Source organism: Theropithecus gelada, chromosome 7a, assembly GCF_003255815.1.
Source record: "Theropithecus gelada isolate Dixy chromosome 7a, Tgel_1.0, whole genome shotgun sequence".
Taxonomy (NCBI): Eukaryota; Metazoa; Chordata; class Mammalia; order Primates; family Cercopithecidae; genus Theropithecus; species Theropithecus gelada.
The window spans coordinates 54,013,276-54,028,488 of NC_037674.1; the positions used below are offsets into that span (position 1 = coordinate 54,013,276).

General features: G+C 48.8%; 1 protein-coding gene across 2 annotated transcripts in view; it reads right to left on the reverse strand.

Annotated features, from left to right (window-relative positions):
- Window positions 1–1,543, reverse strand: part of TBC1D2B (TBC1 domain family member 2B) — an 80,780-nt gene extending 79,237 nt beyond the window's left edge. The window contains exon 1 of one of the 2 annotated variants that reach the window (XM_025390317.1): window positions 1,127–1,543. In XM_025390317.1, the coding sequence (XP_025246102.1) occupies window positions 1,127–1,483 (357 nt within the window). In that variant the 5' untranslated portion in view covers window positions 1,484–1,543. The remainder of the gene's footprint in view (window positions 1–1,126) is intronic. The other variant, XM_025390318.1, reaches the window with a different exon arrangement.
- Between the last annotated feature and the right edge of the window lie 13,670 nt (window positions 1,544–15,213).

Genomic DNA, 15,213 nt, shown 5'->3' on the forward strand with positions numbered 1-15,213 from the left:
TAAAAGCACTAACATTTACTGAGCAGTTTAGACTATAATTCATTTAATCCCAACACCCCATGAGGTAGATACTACTGCTATCCCAGTTTACAGAGGAGGCCGCTGCAGCACAGAGCGGTTCACTGAGGTACCAAGATTATAGGCAGAGGTCTTTTTTCTTTTTTCATTTGAGACAGAGTCGCTCTGTCCCCCAGGCTGGAGTGCAGTGGCGCATCTCGGCTCACTGCAAGCTCCGCCTCCCGGGTTCACGCCATTCTCCCGCCTCAGTCGCCCAAGTAGCTGGGACTACAGGCGCCCGCCACCATGCCCGGCTAATTTTTTTTTTTTGGAGACGGAGTCTCGCTCTGTCACCCAGGCTGGAGTGCAGTGGCCGGATCTCTGCTCACTGCAAGCTCCGCCTCCCGGGTTTACGCCATTCTCCTGGCTCAGCCTCCCTAGTAGCTGGGACTACAGGCGCTCGCCACCTCGCCCGGCTAGTTTTTTGTACTTTTTAGTAGAGACGGGGTTTCACCGTGTTAGCCAGGATGGTCTCGATCTCCTGACCTTGTGATCCGCCCGTCTCGGCCTCCCAAAGTGCTAGGATTACAGGCTTGAGCCACCGCGCCCGGCCGCCCGGCTAATTTTTTGTATTTTCAGTAGAGACGGGGTTTCACAGTGTTAGCCAGGATGGTCTCGATCTCCTGACCTCGTGATCCACCCGCCTCAGCCTCCCAAAGTACTAGGATTACAGGCGTTAGCCACAGCGCCCCGCCGGCAGAGTTCTAAAGGAGGCCCCGAGGGTAGAAGCCTACGGTTACAGGCCTGGGAAGGCTGCACGGGACATACACGGGATGATGGGGGTCGGGAGACACCAGAGAGGGGCCCGAGGTTAGGCGCAGAGGGGATAATGGGTCAAGGTGTCTGAGGAAGGAGATGGGGCTGGGTAGCCCCAGCCAGACTGGCCGAAGCCCAGGTAGAGGGGTGAAGATAGGAACGAGGGCGGGATGTGGAGAAGCAGGGAAAGGCAGGCCGACGTGGGCAGGGGCGAGGAGGCCTTGGAGGAAGGAGGGTGGATGGCGCAGGCCCGTGGTCGAGGCAGCGGGCGCCTGCGGAAGCGCAAGGGCGGCTTTGGGGCGCGCGGTCCCACCTTGAGCACCGTGACGGCTCCTGCGCTGTGCACCTGGAAGTGCGCGGGCGGCTCCGCGCCCAGCTCCGCCGCCTCGTCGGGGCCCTGGTAGCTGAAGCAGGCGTCCGCGATGTCCAGGTGGCCGAGGGGCAGCGCGTCCTGCGGACTCTTGAAATAGTAGAGGTAGCAGCGGCGCGCGTCGAACACGAACCAGCGGCTGCGGTAGCCGCGCAGGGGGCCTTTGCCCGACAGCTTCTGCAGATAGCCGCACAGCCGCGCTGGCTCCCGCGCGGGACCCGCCCCGGGCTCCGCGGCCGCCCCCTGAGCCGCGCCCTCGCCGCCACCGCCCTCCTCCGCCCGGGATCCAGCCCCCGGCATAGCTACCACGCGCCAACGGTAGGAGCCCGAGCCCGCGCCCGCGCCCCGCGCCTTCGCGCCACCGCCGCTGCGCCCCCTACCCCTCCGCACCGCCCCATCGCTCCGCAAGGCCCGCGGGTGCGCAAAGCAGCCTGGGACTTGTAGTCCCGCCCCCGCCCGCCCGCCAGCCGTTGCCCCCGCAGTCCCCGGAGGCAGGGTCCTGCGTCCAGCATCCCTGCAAGTCAGTTGCCTTCGTGCTACCTGTGCTCCAAGTCCTCGCCCTGTGGGGTGAAGCAATGGTCTATTTCTTTACGGCAGTGTAAGTACATGGGAGTGTGCATCTCTCAAAACCCAACGGAGTGTCCACTTAAAACTGCATTTCACACTGTGTACCTTTTTCTAAAAACTTGATTTTTAAATCTCCCTCCTGCCAGAGTCTCAAGCTAATATTGTAAAAATGAGACAGCCTATTGCCTGGCGCTGAGTGGGTGCTCAGTAAATATTTGCAGAATTCATGAAAGCCAAAGCGTTTCCTGCCTCTCCAGACTTCAGTTCATTCATTGAATTCAACATATATTTATTGAGCGCCTTCTGAATGCCAGGTACAGTTCTGTATGCCAGGCCCTGGCGGATAGAGCAGTGAACAAACCAATCATTCTCCTGCCCTCGTGGAGATTATATTCTAGTAAGGCAAGGAGGTGATACACAAGAAAGCAGATAAAAGTAATGTGTGCTACGTTGTATAAATGCCGTGATGACATGTAAATATTATCACTTAAAATAGCACCTAGTATTTATCAGTGTTTTATAGATTATTTGAACACTCACAACCTGAGAGGGCAAATCTATTGCTTTGTAATAAAGCAAAGAGAAAGAATGAATAAGACTAAGTATTTGCTAGCAAAACAGGGTGACTATAGTCAAAAATAATATAATTGTACGTTTAAAAATAACCAAAAGAGTATAATACAGGCACGTTGGTTCATGCCTGTAATCCCAGCAGTTTGGGAGGCCGAGGTGGGCGCATCACCTGAGGTTGGGAGTTCAAGACCAGCGTGACCAACATGAAGAAACCCCGTCCCTACTAAAAATACAAAATTAGCCGGGCATGGTGGCCCATGCCTGTAATCCCAGCTACTCGGCAGGCTGAGGCAGGAGAATCTCTTGAACCCAGGAGGCGGAGGTTACAGTGAGCCAATATCACACCATTGCACTCCAGCCTGGGGAACAAGAGCGAAACTCGGTCTAAAAAGAAAAAAAAAAAGTATAATTGGATTGTTTGTAACACAAAGGATAAATGCTTGAGGTGATGAATATGTTACTTACCCTGATGTGATTATTATGCCTTGCATGCCTGTGTTAAAATGTCTCATGTAATCCATAAACATAAACACCTACTATGTTCCCACAAGAATAAAAAATAAAATAAATAAAAAGCAAAGTGAGAGGATGAGGTGAGGGGGCAGGTAGCAGGCTGCTCCCCCAGAACAGGCAAGGAGGCTGGTCTGATCCTGTGACGTGGAACACAGACCCAGATGATGGGAGGGACAGGGGCAACCAGAAATGTGGGTGAAGCATTCCAGGGAGAGGGAATAGTGAATACAAGAGCTCACTTTATTCAAAGGAAAAAGGAAGTGTATAGCTGCATTTGTGAAGGCCCAAACCAAATATCTCACCCTTATAGATTTGCATGTTTTATACAGACACACTGAAAGACCCAGGAGGAAAACTGACGTTTCTGAGCTAGACAGGGACACAAATTATACTACCTGTTTAGAGCCACCCAGGTAGGAAGGGCAGGCTCTGGGTCCTCACCCAGCCCGCCGACTCTCTGCAGGCCCTACAGTGGCATCACACAAGTGTTCCTTTCCTGGGGCCCATCAGAGGTCTGGCTAGGGTGGCCACAGCAAGGGCGCTCCCACCTTAGCCCTCTCCACCTGTCTTTGAGCACAGTCAGCACAGTGTTAAGGACTGGACTCTGACTTCCCACTGACCGGATGTGTCTCCTAACTCTGGCACTTACCAGAGACATGACCTTGGGCAAGTGATTTAACCTCTCTAGGCCTCAGTCTCTTCATTTATAAAATGGGGTTGATAAATACAAGTAGCTATCTCATGCTGTTGTTATTGGAAGGGTTATGTGAGAAATGCATATGAAAGTGCTTAGCATGGTGCCTCACACATAGTAAGCACTCAGCACGTATCAGCTGTTATTATTATCATCATACAGTTAACACCGATATCTTCCTCATCAGTCAGCAGATTCAGAGAGGAGGAATTCAACAGTCAGACCCGGCCCAGACAAGGGAGGCCAGAGACTGCGGTGCTGCAGGAATGGAGTGGGCTGCTCTCAGGAGTGAGGGGTCCAAGTTCAATTTGGGCTTCACCGTGTATGTAAAAGGGGCTGTGACTAATTGGCTTGTGGGGTAGGCAGTCAGGGTGGGGTCTGATCTTGAAATACTGTGGGAAGGGGAAGAGCTGGGAGAACCAGGTCTGTATTGCTGTGGTATGGGGAGGCAACAGGACAGGGGAGGGTGTAGCCCATCTCTTCTAGCTCTATCAGTAAGTTATGAAGAAGTGGGGGTGGCCATGACCTGTGGTCCCAGTGGACAGTACCAAGACCCATGAGGTGTCTCACGGGGACCAATGTCTGCTAGGCCCAAGGAAGGAGGCACGAGCCGCGCTCCTGGACTGAGTCTGGGCTGGCTGGCCAGGGCTAGGCAGATGGGACGGGACAAGGGTGCTGTTTTAAGTGGTAATCATTTACATGTCATCACAGCATTTATACAACATAGCATGCATTACTTTTATCTGCTTTCTTGTGTGTCACCTCCCTGCCTTACTAGAATATAATCTCCATGAGGGCAGGAGAATGATTGGTTTGTTCAATGCTGTATCCGCCAGGGCCTGGCATACAGAACCGTACCTGCTGTCTGTGCCCCTCAGTGGGCAAGCTAGACTTCAGCCTGGATCCCCTACACCTGAGCCCCTAGTCCTTCCCTGGTCACCCAGCACAGACAAGCTGGGGCTATTTTAAAATGCTTGCAGAGCTGGGCGTGGTGGCTCACACCTGTAATCCCAGCACTTTGGGAGGCCAAGGAGGGCAGATCACAGGGTCAGGAGTTTGAGACCAGCCTGGCCAACATGGTGAAACCCAATCTGTACTAAAAATAGGAAAATTAGCCAGGCGCGGTGGCAGGCGCCTATAATCCCGGCTACTCGGGAGGCCGAGGCAGGAGAATCGCTTGAGTCTGGGAGAAGGAGGTTGCAGTGAACCAAGATCGTGCCACTGCACTCCAGCCTGGCAACAGAGCGAGGCTCTGTCTCAAAACAAATAAATAAATAAAAATAAATAAAATGCTTGTAGGCCACTGCTCTCTTCCTTTCAGAGGCCACACCTTACATCATATCAAATATATTAAAATACCCTACATCCCATAGTAAACATACACATAATTTTTGCTATAAAAATGTTTTCAGGAATACCCATAATTGTGCTCTTGATATTATCTAATTATGAGTTTTCATTTTGATTTTTAATTGGCTGATTTCTGGGCAATCATCACATCTATGTGGGAATTGTGGCCAAGTGAGAGAAACCTAACCTAGAAATTATTCTCAAATGTAATGACCCTTTTTTTTTTTTTTTTTTTTTTGAGATGGGTCTCATTGTGTCACCCAGGCTGCTGGAGTGCGGTGACGCTACCTCGGCTCACTGTAACCTCCCCCTCCTGGGCTCAAGCTATCCTCCCACCTCAGCCTCCTAAGTAGCTGGAACCACAGGTGTGCGCAGCACCATGCTCAGCTAATTTTTGTATTTTTTGTAGAGATAGGTCTTTGCCATGTTGCCCAGGCTGGTCTCAAACTCCTGGTCTCAAGTGGTCCTCCCACCTTGGCCTGCCAGAGTGCTGGGATTAAGGCATGAGCCGTGGTGCCCAGCTCTGTTATGACATTTTTATGATGGCTATAAAGGTGACATGTTACATGTTTAGATATTTAATTAGATGTTCATTAATTCTAATTTTGCTGTTTTTCTTGGGTTTTAGAGCCAATACATTTTTCTTAGGCCACAAACATTTCACAGGCCCCTCAAGCAGCCAGGCCCAGGCACTGAGCCTTTTAGTATACTAGGGGATAAACTGGCCTGGCCCCTGCCTCAGTCTCGCCAGGTTCAGAATATGGCCCTCTGAGGAGCCTGCACAGACACAGGCCTGAGTCCCCAGTGAGAATTGTGAAGTATGGAAGCCTCAAGGCCAACAGCAATGTCTCAGGAGGGTCCCCTGGAGGGCCCTGAGTCTCTGTCTACCCGACCAGGCTTGGGAAGTGGCCCAAGCCTTCCAAGGATCCCTAGAGCCTCCAGAATCAACCCTAAAACCCTCTTGACTCTCTAGACCTCCCCCAGGCCCCTTTTCCCCACTGACTCTCTCAAGGCCCTGCTGGAATGCTTTTTATTTCATGAACAAACCCTTCTCCCCTCACTCCTAGGGCCATGAGCTGAGGAGAACTAGGCAATGGGGCTTTATCTCATCTCTGTTAGTACCTCCATTTTCAATTTGGACAATGTTTATAGTTTATGTAAATAAATATAGCTTCAGTTCTTCCTAAGGGCCTCCTCCATGGAAATGTTGGGGCTGTCTCTGGTGGTTCCTAATTCCCTAGAACCTTTGTAAATGGTTTGTTGACTTTTGCAGTTCCTGAGGTCTCTTATATTAAACAGCAATGTCCTGTGGTCAGGGCCAGCTTTGTACAGCCTGTGTACCTCCCCCGCATCTAGTACAGGCATGAGAGGTGTTGAAGGGTCTGCCCTGCATGCCCATTTAAGCCCCTGCTTCCTCGAGCCTTCCAGGAACCCAGTGACCAGAAGGAAGCAGCCACCCAGGAGGAAGTAGCTGGTGTTTATTGAAAAGGGGAAATTTGGGCAGTAAACTTGCTCCTACATGGCCAGCCTCTGGGAAAACCCTAGGGGAATACAGAGCCAGAGACTCATCCTAGGTCAGTCTCCCCAGAGTTGGTAGCATGTGCCCAGAGGCCTCTGAAGAAGCATTCACTGCACACTGCCTTTGTAACTGCCAGACCCCAGGGAGACGGAGCTGGCCGAGATGCTGACCTCCCGTTGGAGGAGTGCACAGATCTGCAGGAGGCCCAGAGAGGAAAACAGCCTTATCACTTGTATGCTGTGTGCCCCCGGGCATGTCCCCGCCCTCTCTGGGCTGCAGTTTTCCACCTGCACAGCAAGGAGATGGATGGCTAAGTGATCTCCAAAGGCCTGGCCCTGCATGCTCTGAAACGCAACAGTGGCGTGAGACAAAGCTGTGAGGGCCTGCAGTCATTCTTCCCACAACTCTGCAGGCCGGTGGAGGCTGTGCTCTTTTCAGTCCCCATGCTCAAAGCCCTCTGGATTGTTGCAGCCATCACAACCAAGCTGCCCCCTCCCCCTCAGGGCTCCACTCCATCTACAGGCTTGGCTGCCCACTGCAGTTGGTGCAAGCATGACCCCTTTGAGGTGACACTTTTGCATCATATGACCCTGGGCCCTGATGGAAAAGCAGTCCTAATCACCACCCCCATCCAGGGCACAAATGGAGGCCTTGTGTCCCTGAGGTAGAAGCAGAGATGGCTCTGTTCCTTGGGGGTTGGACAATGCTATCCTGGTAGGGCCTTGTGAAGGAAGTTGGCCTGATGAGGAGTGGGTGGGGTGGGTGAAGAAGGTTGGGGGACTGGAGCTGTGAATGGGCCGAGCAGGGGCAGGCCAGAGAAGAGCAAGGCCATCCTCAGAGCAGATGATGCTTTGACCAGAGAACACAGCTGCCACAGGGAGACCCCAGACCAGCGAGAGGGCTTTCCAGGTATGTCCGCAAAGCTCTGAAAGGGGGCACCCTGCACCAAGCCTACTGCACTGGTGGGAAGTTGTTGGGGGGACTGGGGCAGGGGTAGGGTAGTGGAGGAGTGGTTTTGAAATAAAGAAGGGGGCTGGGCCTGATGGCTTACACCTGTAATCCTAGCACTTTGGGAGGCTGAGGCAGGTGGATCACTTGAGCTCAGGAGTTTGAGACCAGCCTGGGCAACATGGCAAAACCCCATCTCTACCAAAAAATTAGCTGGGCATGGTGGTATATGCCTATAGTCCAGCTACTTGGGGGTCTGAGGCAGGAGGATTGCTTGAGCCCCGGAAGTCAAGGCTGCAGCAAGCTGAGATTGCGCCACTGCACTCCAGCTTGGGTGACAAAGTGAGACCCTGTCTCTAAATAAATAAGTAAATAAATAAGTAAATAAATAAATAAATAAGGAGCAGTGGGAGCTTGGGCCAGTCTCCCAGCCTCTGTGTGCCTCAGCTTCCTCAACTGTACAATGGCGCATAATAACATCTACCCCCTAGAGCTGCTAGGGGCTTAAATGAGCCAGTAAATGCAAAACACTCGATACAGTCCCTGATGTACAACAAGTCTCAGTTTGGTAACTAATTCATTTAACAAACATCCCTGGCCCCTGCTCTTTGCCTCTGGCTAGTGATGGGTGGTGCTGAGAACTCACCACAGGACTAGGCCTGGCCCCCACTGCAGGAAACTCTCAGTTTTGTCAAGTGGGAGAGCCTCAGAGAGAACAGCCCCAGCAAAGGAGCCCAAGGCTGTCAGACCCTCTTGAACTGTGGACTCTGGTTTCCAGTAGGCCTCATTTCCCTACCAAATTGTTAAGCAAATCTGCATACCTCCTGGCTCTTTTTCTGAGAGGGAACAAATCTGAGGTGCTGGCCAGTCTCCCAGCCCTGGGGCCAGGGGACTGAGGCTCAGACAGATAGAGGCCTGGGTGTCTCTGGGAGCTGATAGAGGATAGAGGGTTGGCAGGGGCTCAGTGCCAGGCAGTCAAAGCCAGCATGGGAGTTAGGGAGAGTCACACTGCCCCAGGAGCAGGGGAGCACTGAACCCTGAGGAGGCAATGGGCTGCAGCTGCAGAGGCCCTGTGTCCTTCCTGTTACCGCCCTGTTCCCAGGGCCTGGCACCCAGCCCAGCACAGCATAGTCCCCTCTGCCTTCACCTTCCCGCTTCCTAGAGGCCCTCAGGCTCTCCCCTTCCCAGTGCCCCCATCACTCAGCCAAATCTGATCTTGGACACTTCCACCCTTCCCACACAAGCAACAGGGACTAAAACCCACTTTGAGATCAAGCATTTTAACTGAAAGCCTAAAGAGATGCTGTTCTGATGGTAGAAGTTCAGGCATCCTTCTGGTTGGGCAAAGGGGTCTACGAAAGGAGTTTACAGTGTACTTATGTGAGCAAAGCAATGAAGAGGGAAGCAGGAAGAAGGCAGTCAGGATACATGATGACGGGCACAGAAAAGACCCAGAAGTAGATACTGGAGTGGGAGGAATGTTTTTAAATGTGTTTCTTATTTGGAAGTTTGAATACATTGACTATTAATTTTGAATTAATGTATTTTTAAAGTATTTAAAGAGTTTGGGTAGCAGGGAAAATGGCTGGAGCAATGGCATGGGAGGAGGATGCAGCATGTATGGGGGAGGAGGATGGGGTACCAGGTTCTTGGCCCTGCCATGGACTTACTCCTTGTCTTGGACAGACCATTTCCATTCTTGAGTTTCAGTGTCCCTGTCTTTATAGTGGGAAAAAATGGGGACAGTAATACTACCTGTATACCTGCTATAAAGATGAAAGGAAATCATATATGTGTGTTTGTGAAGTACTTGGCACATGGTAAGGGCTCAAAATCATTAGGAATCTACAGAGGATCTCCGTTTTCCCAGCTGTAAAGAGAGGGGAAGGGAGACAGGGATAGGACTAAATTGAGAGACAAGCCCAGGGGCCCTAGCTGTCCAGGCGGCTAGGTGTACCAGGTCTCTGCAACTGGGCCCCACAGTGGCCATCTGGCCTCCAAAAGGCTGTAGAAAGAGAGTTCTCAAAATTGTGGTCCTTGGCCCCTTGTCTTCCCTATGGTCCCTAAACTGATCCCAAAACTTGTCCCTTCTCCAGCTGTCATGAGCAAACAGTAAGCAACTCTGAAGAATTTGATTTTTACATGGGACTCAGAAATACTCACTAGTGAGGCCGGATTATCTATAGCGAAATTAACTTGTGTCTTGTTCTTGCTGCTGAAACTGAGAGGTACACTGACAAAGGAGCCTCTCTGATCTGAGGGGTGGTTTTCCACTCTGGGCTGTCAGGAGCAGAGACTACAGGCCCAGACAGCCCCAGATGGGTGCTTTATGGCTCAGATGAGGCTGGCAATGTTTTTAAGGCCATGGTAGGTCCAGGGCACTCTCACCTTTGGAGTCCCCATCTCACTACTATCAAATATATATAATTTTTAAATGTCATGGCCACATTTTACAAAAAAAAATATGTCTTTTGCTTTAAGCTTTTTGGAAAGGATAATTCTTATGAATTTGCTTTTGAAATGATTTGGCCTTGAGGAATTCATTTCATTTACAATTGGTAATGATTTCTTGGCAGTTTTCTTGCATACTTGGGGATTTTCGTGAGCTAAGATAATCTGGCCTCCAAACCATTTTCAGATGTGATGAAACCTTTATGAATGCTAAATGAAGCTGATGCAATATTACATAGTATAGACATTTACTTATACATTTATTCATTGTGATTTTGCATTTTTCTCCTTTTGAATTTTAGAGCCAATACTGGTTGGTTGGTTGTTTCTTCCAGATCTTAGATCTTTTTATAGGCCCTTGGAAAGTTCCCAGTACCTGGCCATTGTCCTATGGATAAAATAGAACAGCCTGTGTTGGGTGGGAGAAGGGCTGAGGGGGACCTCTCTGGACACTGCCCTCCCCAACCAGCAGCCATGTTGGAAAGATGGCAAGACGAAGTCACTCAGTGGCTTTGAGGGGGCCAAAAGCATCACAATAACATTGGCGACTTTTCTGGACCAGCAATAGCCCTCTCCCCTGGTTTTTCTTGCATGCTGGGGGCCTCAAAATGACTGAACTTGAAAATATTATTCATCCATATATTCAATATTTACTGAGTCGTACATCAATACAACCCTTAAAGAAAGCAATTTGGCATCATCTGTTAAAATGACAACTGCAAATACCCTTTGATTCAGTGATTCCACTTTTGAGAACGTGTTTCATGGATGTATTTATTCTTACACTTAATCAAATCCATATAAGATTATCCATTGCTGCATTCTCCAGGAATTAAAAAAAATGGAAACAACTCAAATGATCATCAATAGAGGACTGGTTACAAAAATTATGATGTATTCATACAATGGAATAATATGCTGCTGTGAAAATAAGAATGGCACCCCTCTCTTTAGTCTTATGGAAGGAGTGCCAAGATATACTGTTGAATTTTTTTACAAGGCGAGGTGCAGAATGCTGTGTAGTACTCTACCTTTTATGTAAGAAGGTGAGGAAAATAAGAATATACATACTTGGCTGGGTGCAGTAGCTCATGCCTATAATCCCAATACCTTTAGTACCAGCTACTCAAGAGGCTGAGGTGTGGGAGGATTGCTTGAGCCCAGGAAGTTGAGGGTGCAGTGAAACTGTGGTTGCACCACTGCACTCCAGCCTGGCCAACAGAGCAAGGCTCTGTCAGAAAAGGAAAGGAAAGGAAAAAAGGAAAAAGAAATATATACTTATTTGGATGTACATAAAGAAACCCAGGAAGGACATTCAAGGAACAACTAACAGTGGTTAGCTATGGGAATGAAATGCGGTTAGTAACTGGGTGGATGGGGTTAAATGCCTGGAGGGAGAATATTTTTACTGATATCTTTTTATATTTGTCTTTTTAAAATTATGTTGATTTATCATATATTTGAATAATGAATTAAAATATATTTACTGAAGGCCAGGTATAGTGGTCCACACCTATAATCCTAGCACTTTGAGAGGCCAAGGCAGGTGGATCACTTGGGGTTAGGAGTTTGAGACCAGCCTGACCAATGTGACAAAACCCCATCTCTATTAAAAATACAAAAATTAGCCAGATGTGGTGGTGCATGCCTGTAGTCCCACCTACTCAGGGGGCTGAGGCAGGAGAATCACTTTTACCTGGGAACTGGAGGTTGCAATGAGTCAAGATTGTGTCCACTGCACTCCATCCTGGGCAACAGAGTGAGACTCTGTCTCAAAAATCAAATCAAATCAAATCAAATAATAACATAAAATAAAATAAACCTACGGAGCATCCACTTGTGCCAAGCACCATTCTAGGTAAGGGATACAGTGGAAAATGAGATAGACAAATTGAGAAAAAAGAAACAGGATCATTCATTCTTCATTCCCCAGTATTATAGTACTAATTCAGGCCTATTAATGAAACAACTTAGGGCTATGAAAATGTAATGTGCATAGGCTAACACAGGCACATGACAAGCATTTACGGAAAAGTCCACTTTGGTGTTCGATCACCAGTCTCTACCAGCAGCAATTGGCAATGAACATGGCTTCTGCACAGGCTCAAAAAGAGAAGTGAGAGAGTCAGTGCTTGGATGGGGCACATTCACTGGGCCTTCGTCGAAATGCTTAGAGAGACACTACCTCTGAGCAGCTTTCTGGAGAAACCTCAACCTCCTTCCTGAAAGGGCAAGCCAGGCTGAACACCTTCAGTAGATAATCATTTGTGGGATAATCCATTACCATCTATTTGCGCTATAGGAAAAGCAACCTTTTGAGAGAGGAGAACTTAGGACAGGGAAGTTTTGCTAGGCACAGGGACTTTGAATTCTGGGGACTTCCCGGTCCTGGGGATGACTTGCAGCTGTGGGTGAATCATGATGGCCACTGATGTCTACTGCATGTGCACTGAGCCTCCCAGCCACTTCACTGCATAGATTAGCTCTGAGAAGTCCTGAAACCTACCCGGTAGGTACTTTTTCTCCCTTCTATGTTTATAGATGAAGAAACAAACAAGTGAACTCACAGAGCCAACAAGTAAGGGAGCTGGGATTCTTTTTATTTATTTATTTATTTATTTTATTTTATTTTATTTTTTTGAGACGGAGTCTCGCTCTCTTGCCAGGCTGGAGTGCGGTGGCGCGATCTCGGCTCACTGCAACCTCCGCCTCCTGGGTTCAAGCAATTCTCCTGCCTCAGCCTCCTGAGTAGCTGGGACTACAGGCGAGCGCCACCATGCCCAGCTAATTTTTGTACTTTACAGTAGAGACGGGGTTTCACCATGTTGGTCAGAATGGTCTCGATCTCTTGACCTTGTGATCTGCCTGCCTCAGCCTCCCAAAGTGCTGGGATTACAGGCGTGAGCCACCGTGCCCAGCTGGGAGCTAGGATTCTAAGCCAGTAAGCCTGACGCCGAAGCCTGAAGCCTTCTTCTCCCTCTCCCTGCATCTCTGGGCCCCAGGTGGAGAAGGAGAGCTAGACTACTGTAGTGTCCTTTGTATGGCCAGGCCTCAGCACCCAGTAGGTGACCACACGTATTGAAATGAACAATGACACGAAGAGCACTGTCAAGGACAACCTTTTCCTACCCCAACCCTTCTTCACGGAGCTCACCTGGGCCTCGCCCCTCCCCATACCCACATTTCCACTGAGTATAGAGACCCACCTTATTTGCCTAACTTTGGAATCTGACCTCTGGCCCATAGCCATACTGGGCTCTGCCGCCTTTTATACACAAAGCCTTTGTCTTCTTAGGAAAATGACCAGGTTCTGCCCATAAAAGTATCCAGCCTGAAAGGAAGGTGGGGAGAGATTGCATCATGGAAAATTGTAGAAACACATTTCTTTGTATTTGAATACTTACAGGACCTCACTTTTGGCAGCAAACCGACTGGGTTAGACCCCAGCATCCTTAGCCTTTTTGTGCCATGGACCTCTTTGGTATCTGATGAAGCCTATGGACTTCTCAGAATAGATTTTTTTAAGTGCACAAAATAAAATACAGAGAGCAATGGAAATAAATTATATCAAAATAGGGTTTATGAAAATATTTGTGATATTACATGATATGTTTTATTGGCACGTTAAATAACAAGATCCAGAGTTTGGTCTAATTACTGTAATTCTGAGGTAATGATGAGCAAAAATGATATCTCAAGATGTCTGCAACAGCTGTAGTGTAATATGAAAATATCTGTTATTTCCGTTGGTAACAAAGTAACAGGTGCTGCTAATGAGGTTTGTTCCCAGCAACATTCACCATGGAAGGAAATGCTTAATTCAGTGAAAGGTTAGGGAAAAATCAAGATGTAATCTTACTCCTCCCCATCTTTCCCAATTTTTTTTTTTTTTTTTTGGCATGGTCTTGCTCTGTTGCCCAGACTGGAGTGCGGTGGCACAATCATTGCTCACTGCAGCCTCAACCTCCCAGGCAATCCTCCCACCCCAGCCTCCTAAGTAGCTGGAACCACAGGTGTACACCACCACGCCTGGCTAATTTCTTTATTTTTATTTTATTTTATATATTTTATTTATTTCAGAGGGAGTCTCACTCTGTTGCCCAGGTTGGAGTGCAGTGGCGCTATCTTGGCTCACTGTGAGCTCTGCCTCGCGGGTTCACGCCATTCTCCTGCCTCAGCCTCCCAAGTAGTTGGGACTACAGGTGCCCACCATCATGCCCGGCTAATTTTTTGTATTTTTAGTAGAGACTGGGTTTCACCATGTTAGCCAGGATGGTCTCAATCTCCTGACATCATGATCCGCCCGCCTTGGCCTCCCAAAGTGGTAGGATTACAGGCATGAGCCACCATGCCCGGCTGTTTTTATTTTTTTAGTAGACATGGGGCCTTGCTGTGTTTCCCGGGGTGGTCTCAAACTCCTGAGCTCAAGCAGTCCTCCTGCCTTGGCCTCCCAAAGTGCTGGGATTACGGGCGTGAGCCATCATGCCCAGCCCCCTTTCCCATGTTAAAGAGTTCCAGTCCTCGTTAGCCCAGGCCTGGGATTTCCGTTCTAATGCCATTATATCCCTGGCTTATGTTTGTGACAGGGAAGACCAATTAGCAAGTATGCAAATGATAGTTCCCTTAGGATGTCCCCTGGCAAAGAGTTGACTCCTCCAGTGTCAAGGTGGGAATTAATGGTTTATAAAAGTGATGTTCCCAGTAGTAGGCCCTCCAAGAACGCTTACTATGTGCCTATGTGCTTGTCCTTGTGAGAAAAGCACTATCTGTAGTATTTCACCCCATCCCCAGGTGAGCTAAGTATGGTTACCCTTTTCATGGATGTGGAAAATGTGGCTGAGAGATGAGAAAGAGCTCAGGAGATCGAGACCATCCTGGCTAACACAGTGAAACCCTGTCTCTACTAAAAATACAAAAAATTAGCTGGGCGTGGTGGCACACGCCTGTAGTCCCAGCTACTCAGGAAGCTGAGGCAGGAGAATCACTCGAACCTGGAAGGCAGAGGTTGCAGTGAACCAAGATCGTGCCACTGCACTCCAGCCTGGGCGACAGAGCGAGACTCTGTCTCTAAATAAATAAATGAATAAATAAATAAGTAAATAAAAGAGATGAGAAAGAGCTGCCCAGGTTGAGGTCACAGGTTTGCCTCATGCCCTTGCCTGTTCTCTAAACTATAAGCCTCACACACACCCTCACAGGCATTTTTATCTTGATTTCAGATAACCCTGATGATGTTGTAATAATAATAATAATAATTATCAACAGGAGTGGACCTTCTGTATTTCAGAATCTTGCATCACCACCACCACCACCACCACCACCACCACCACCACCACCACCACCACCACCATCATCATCATCATCAAATTAATAGCTAATCCTGGTCACTATGTTATTCCACACACTATTCTAAGG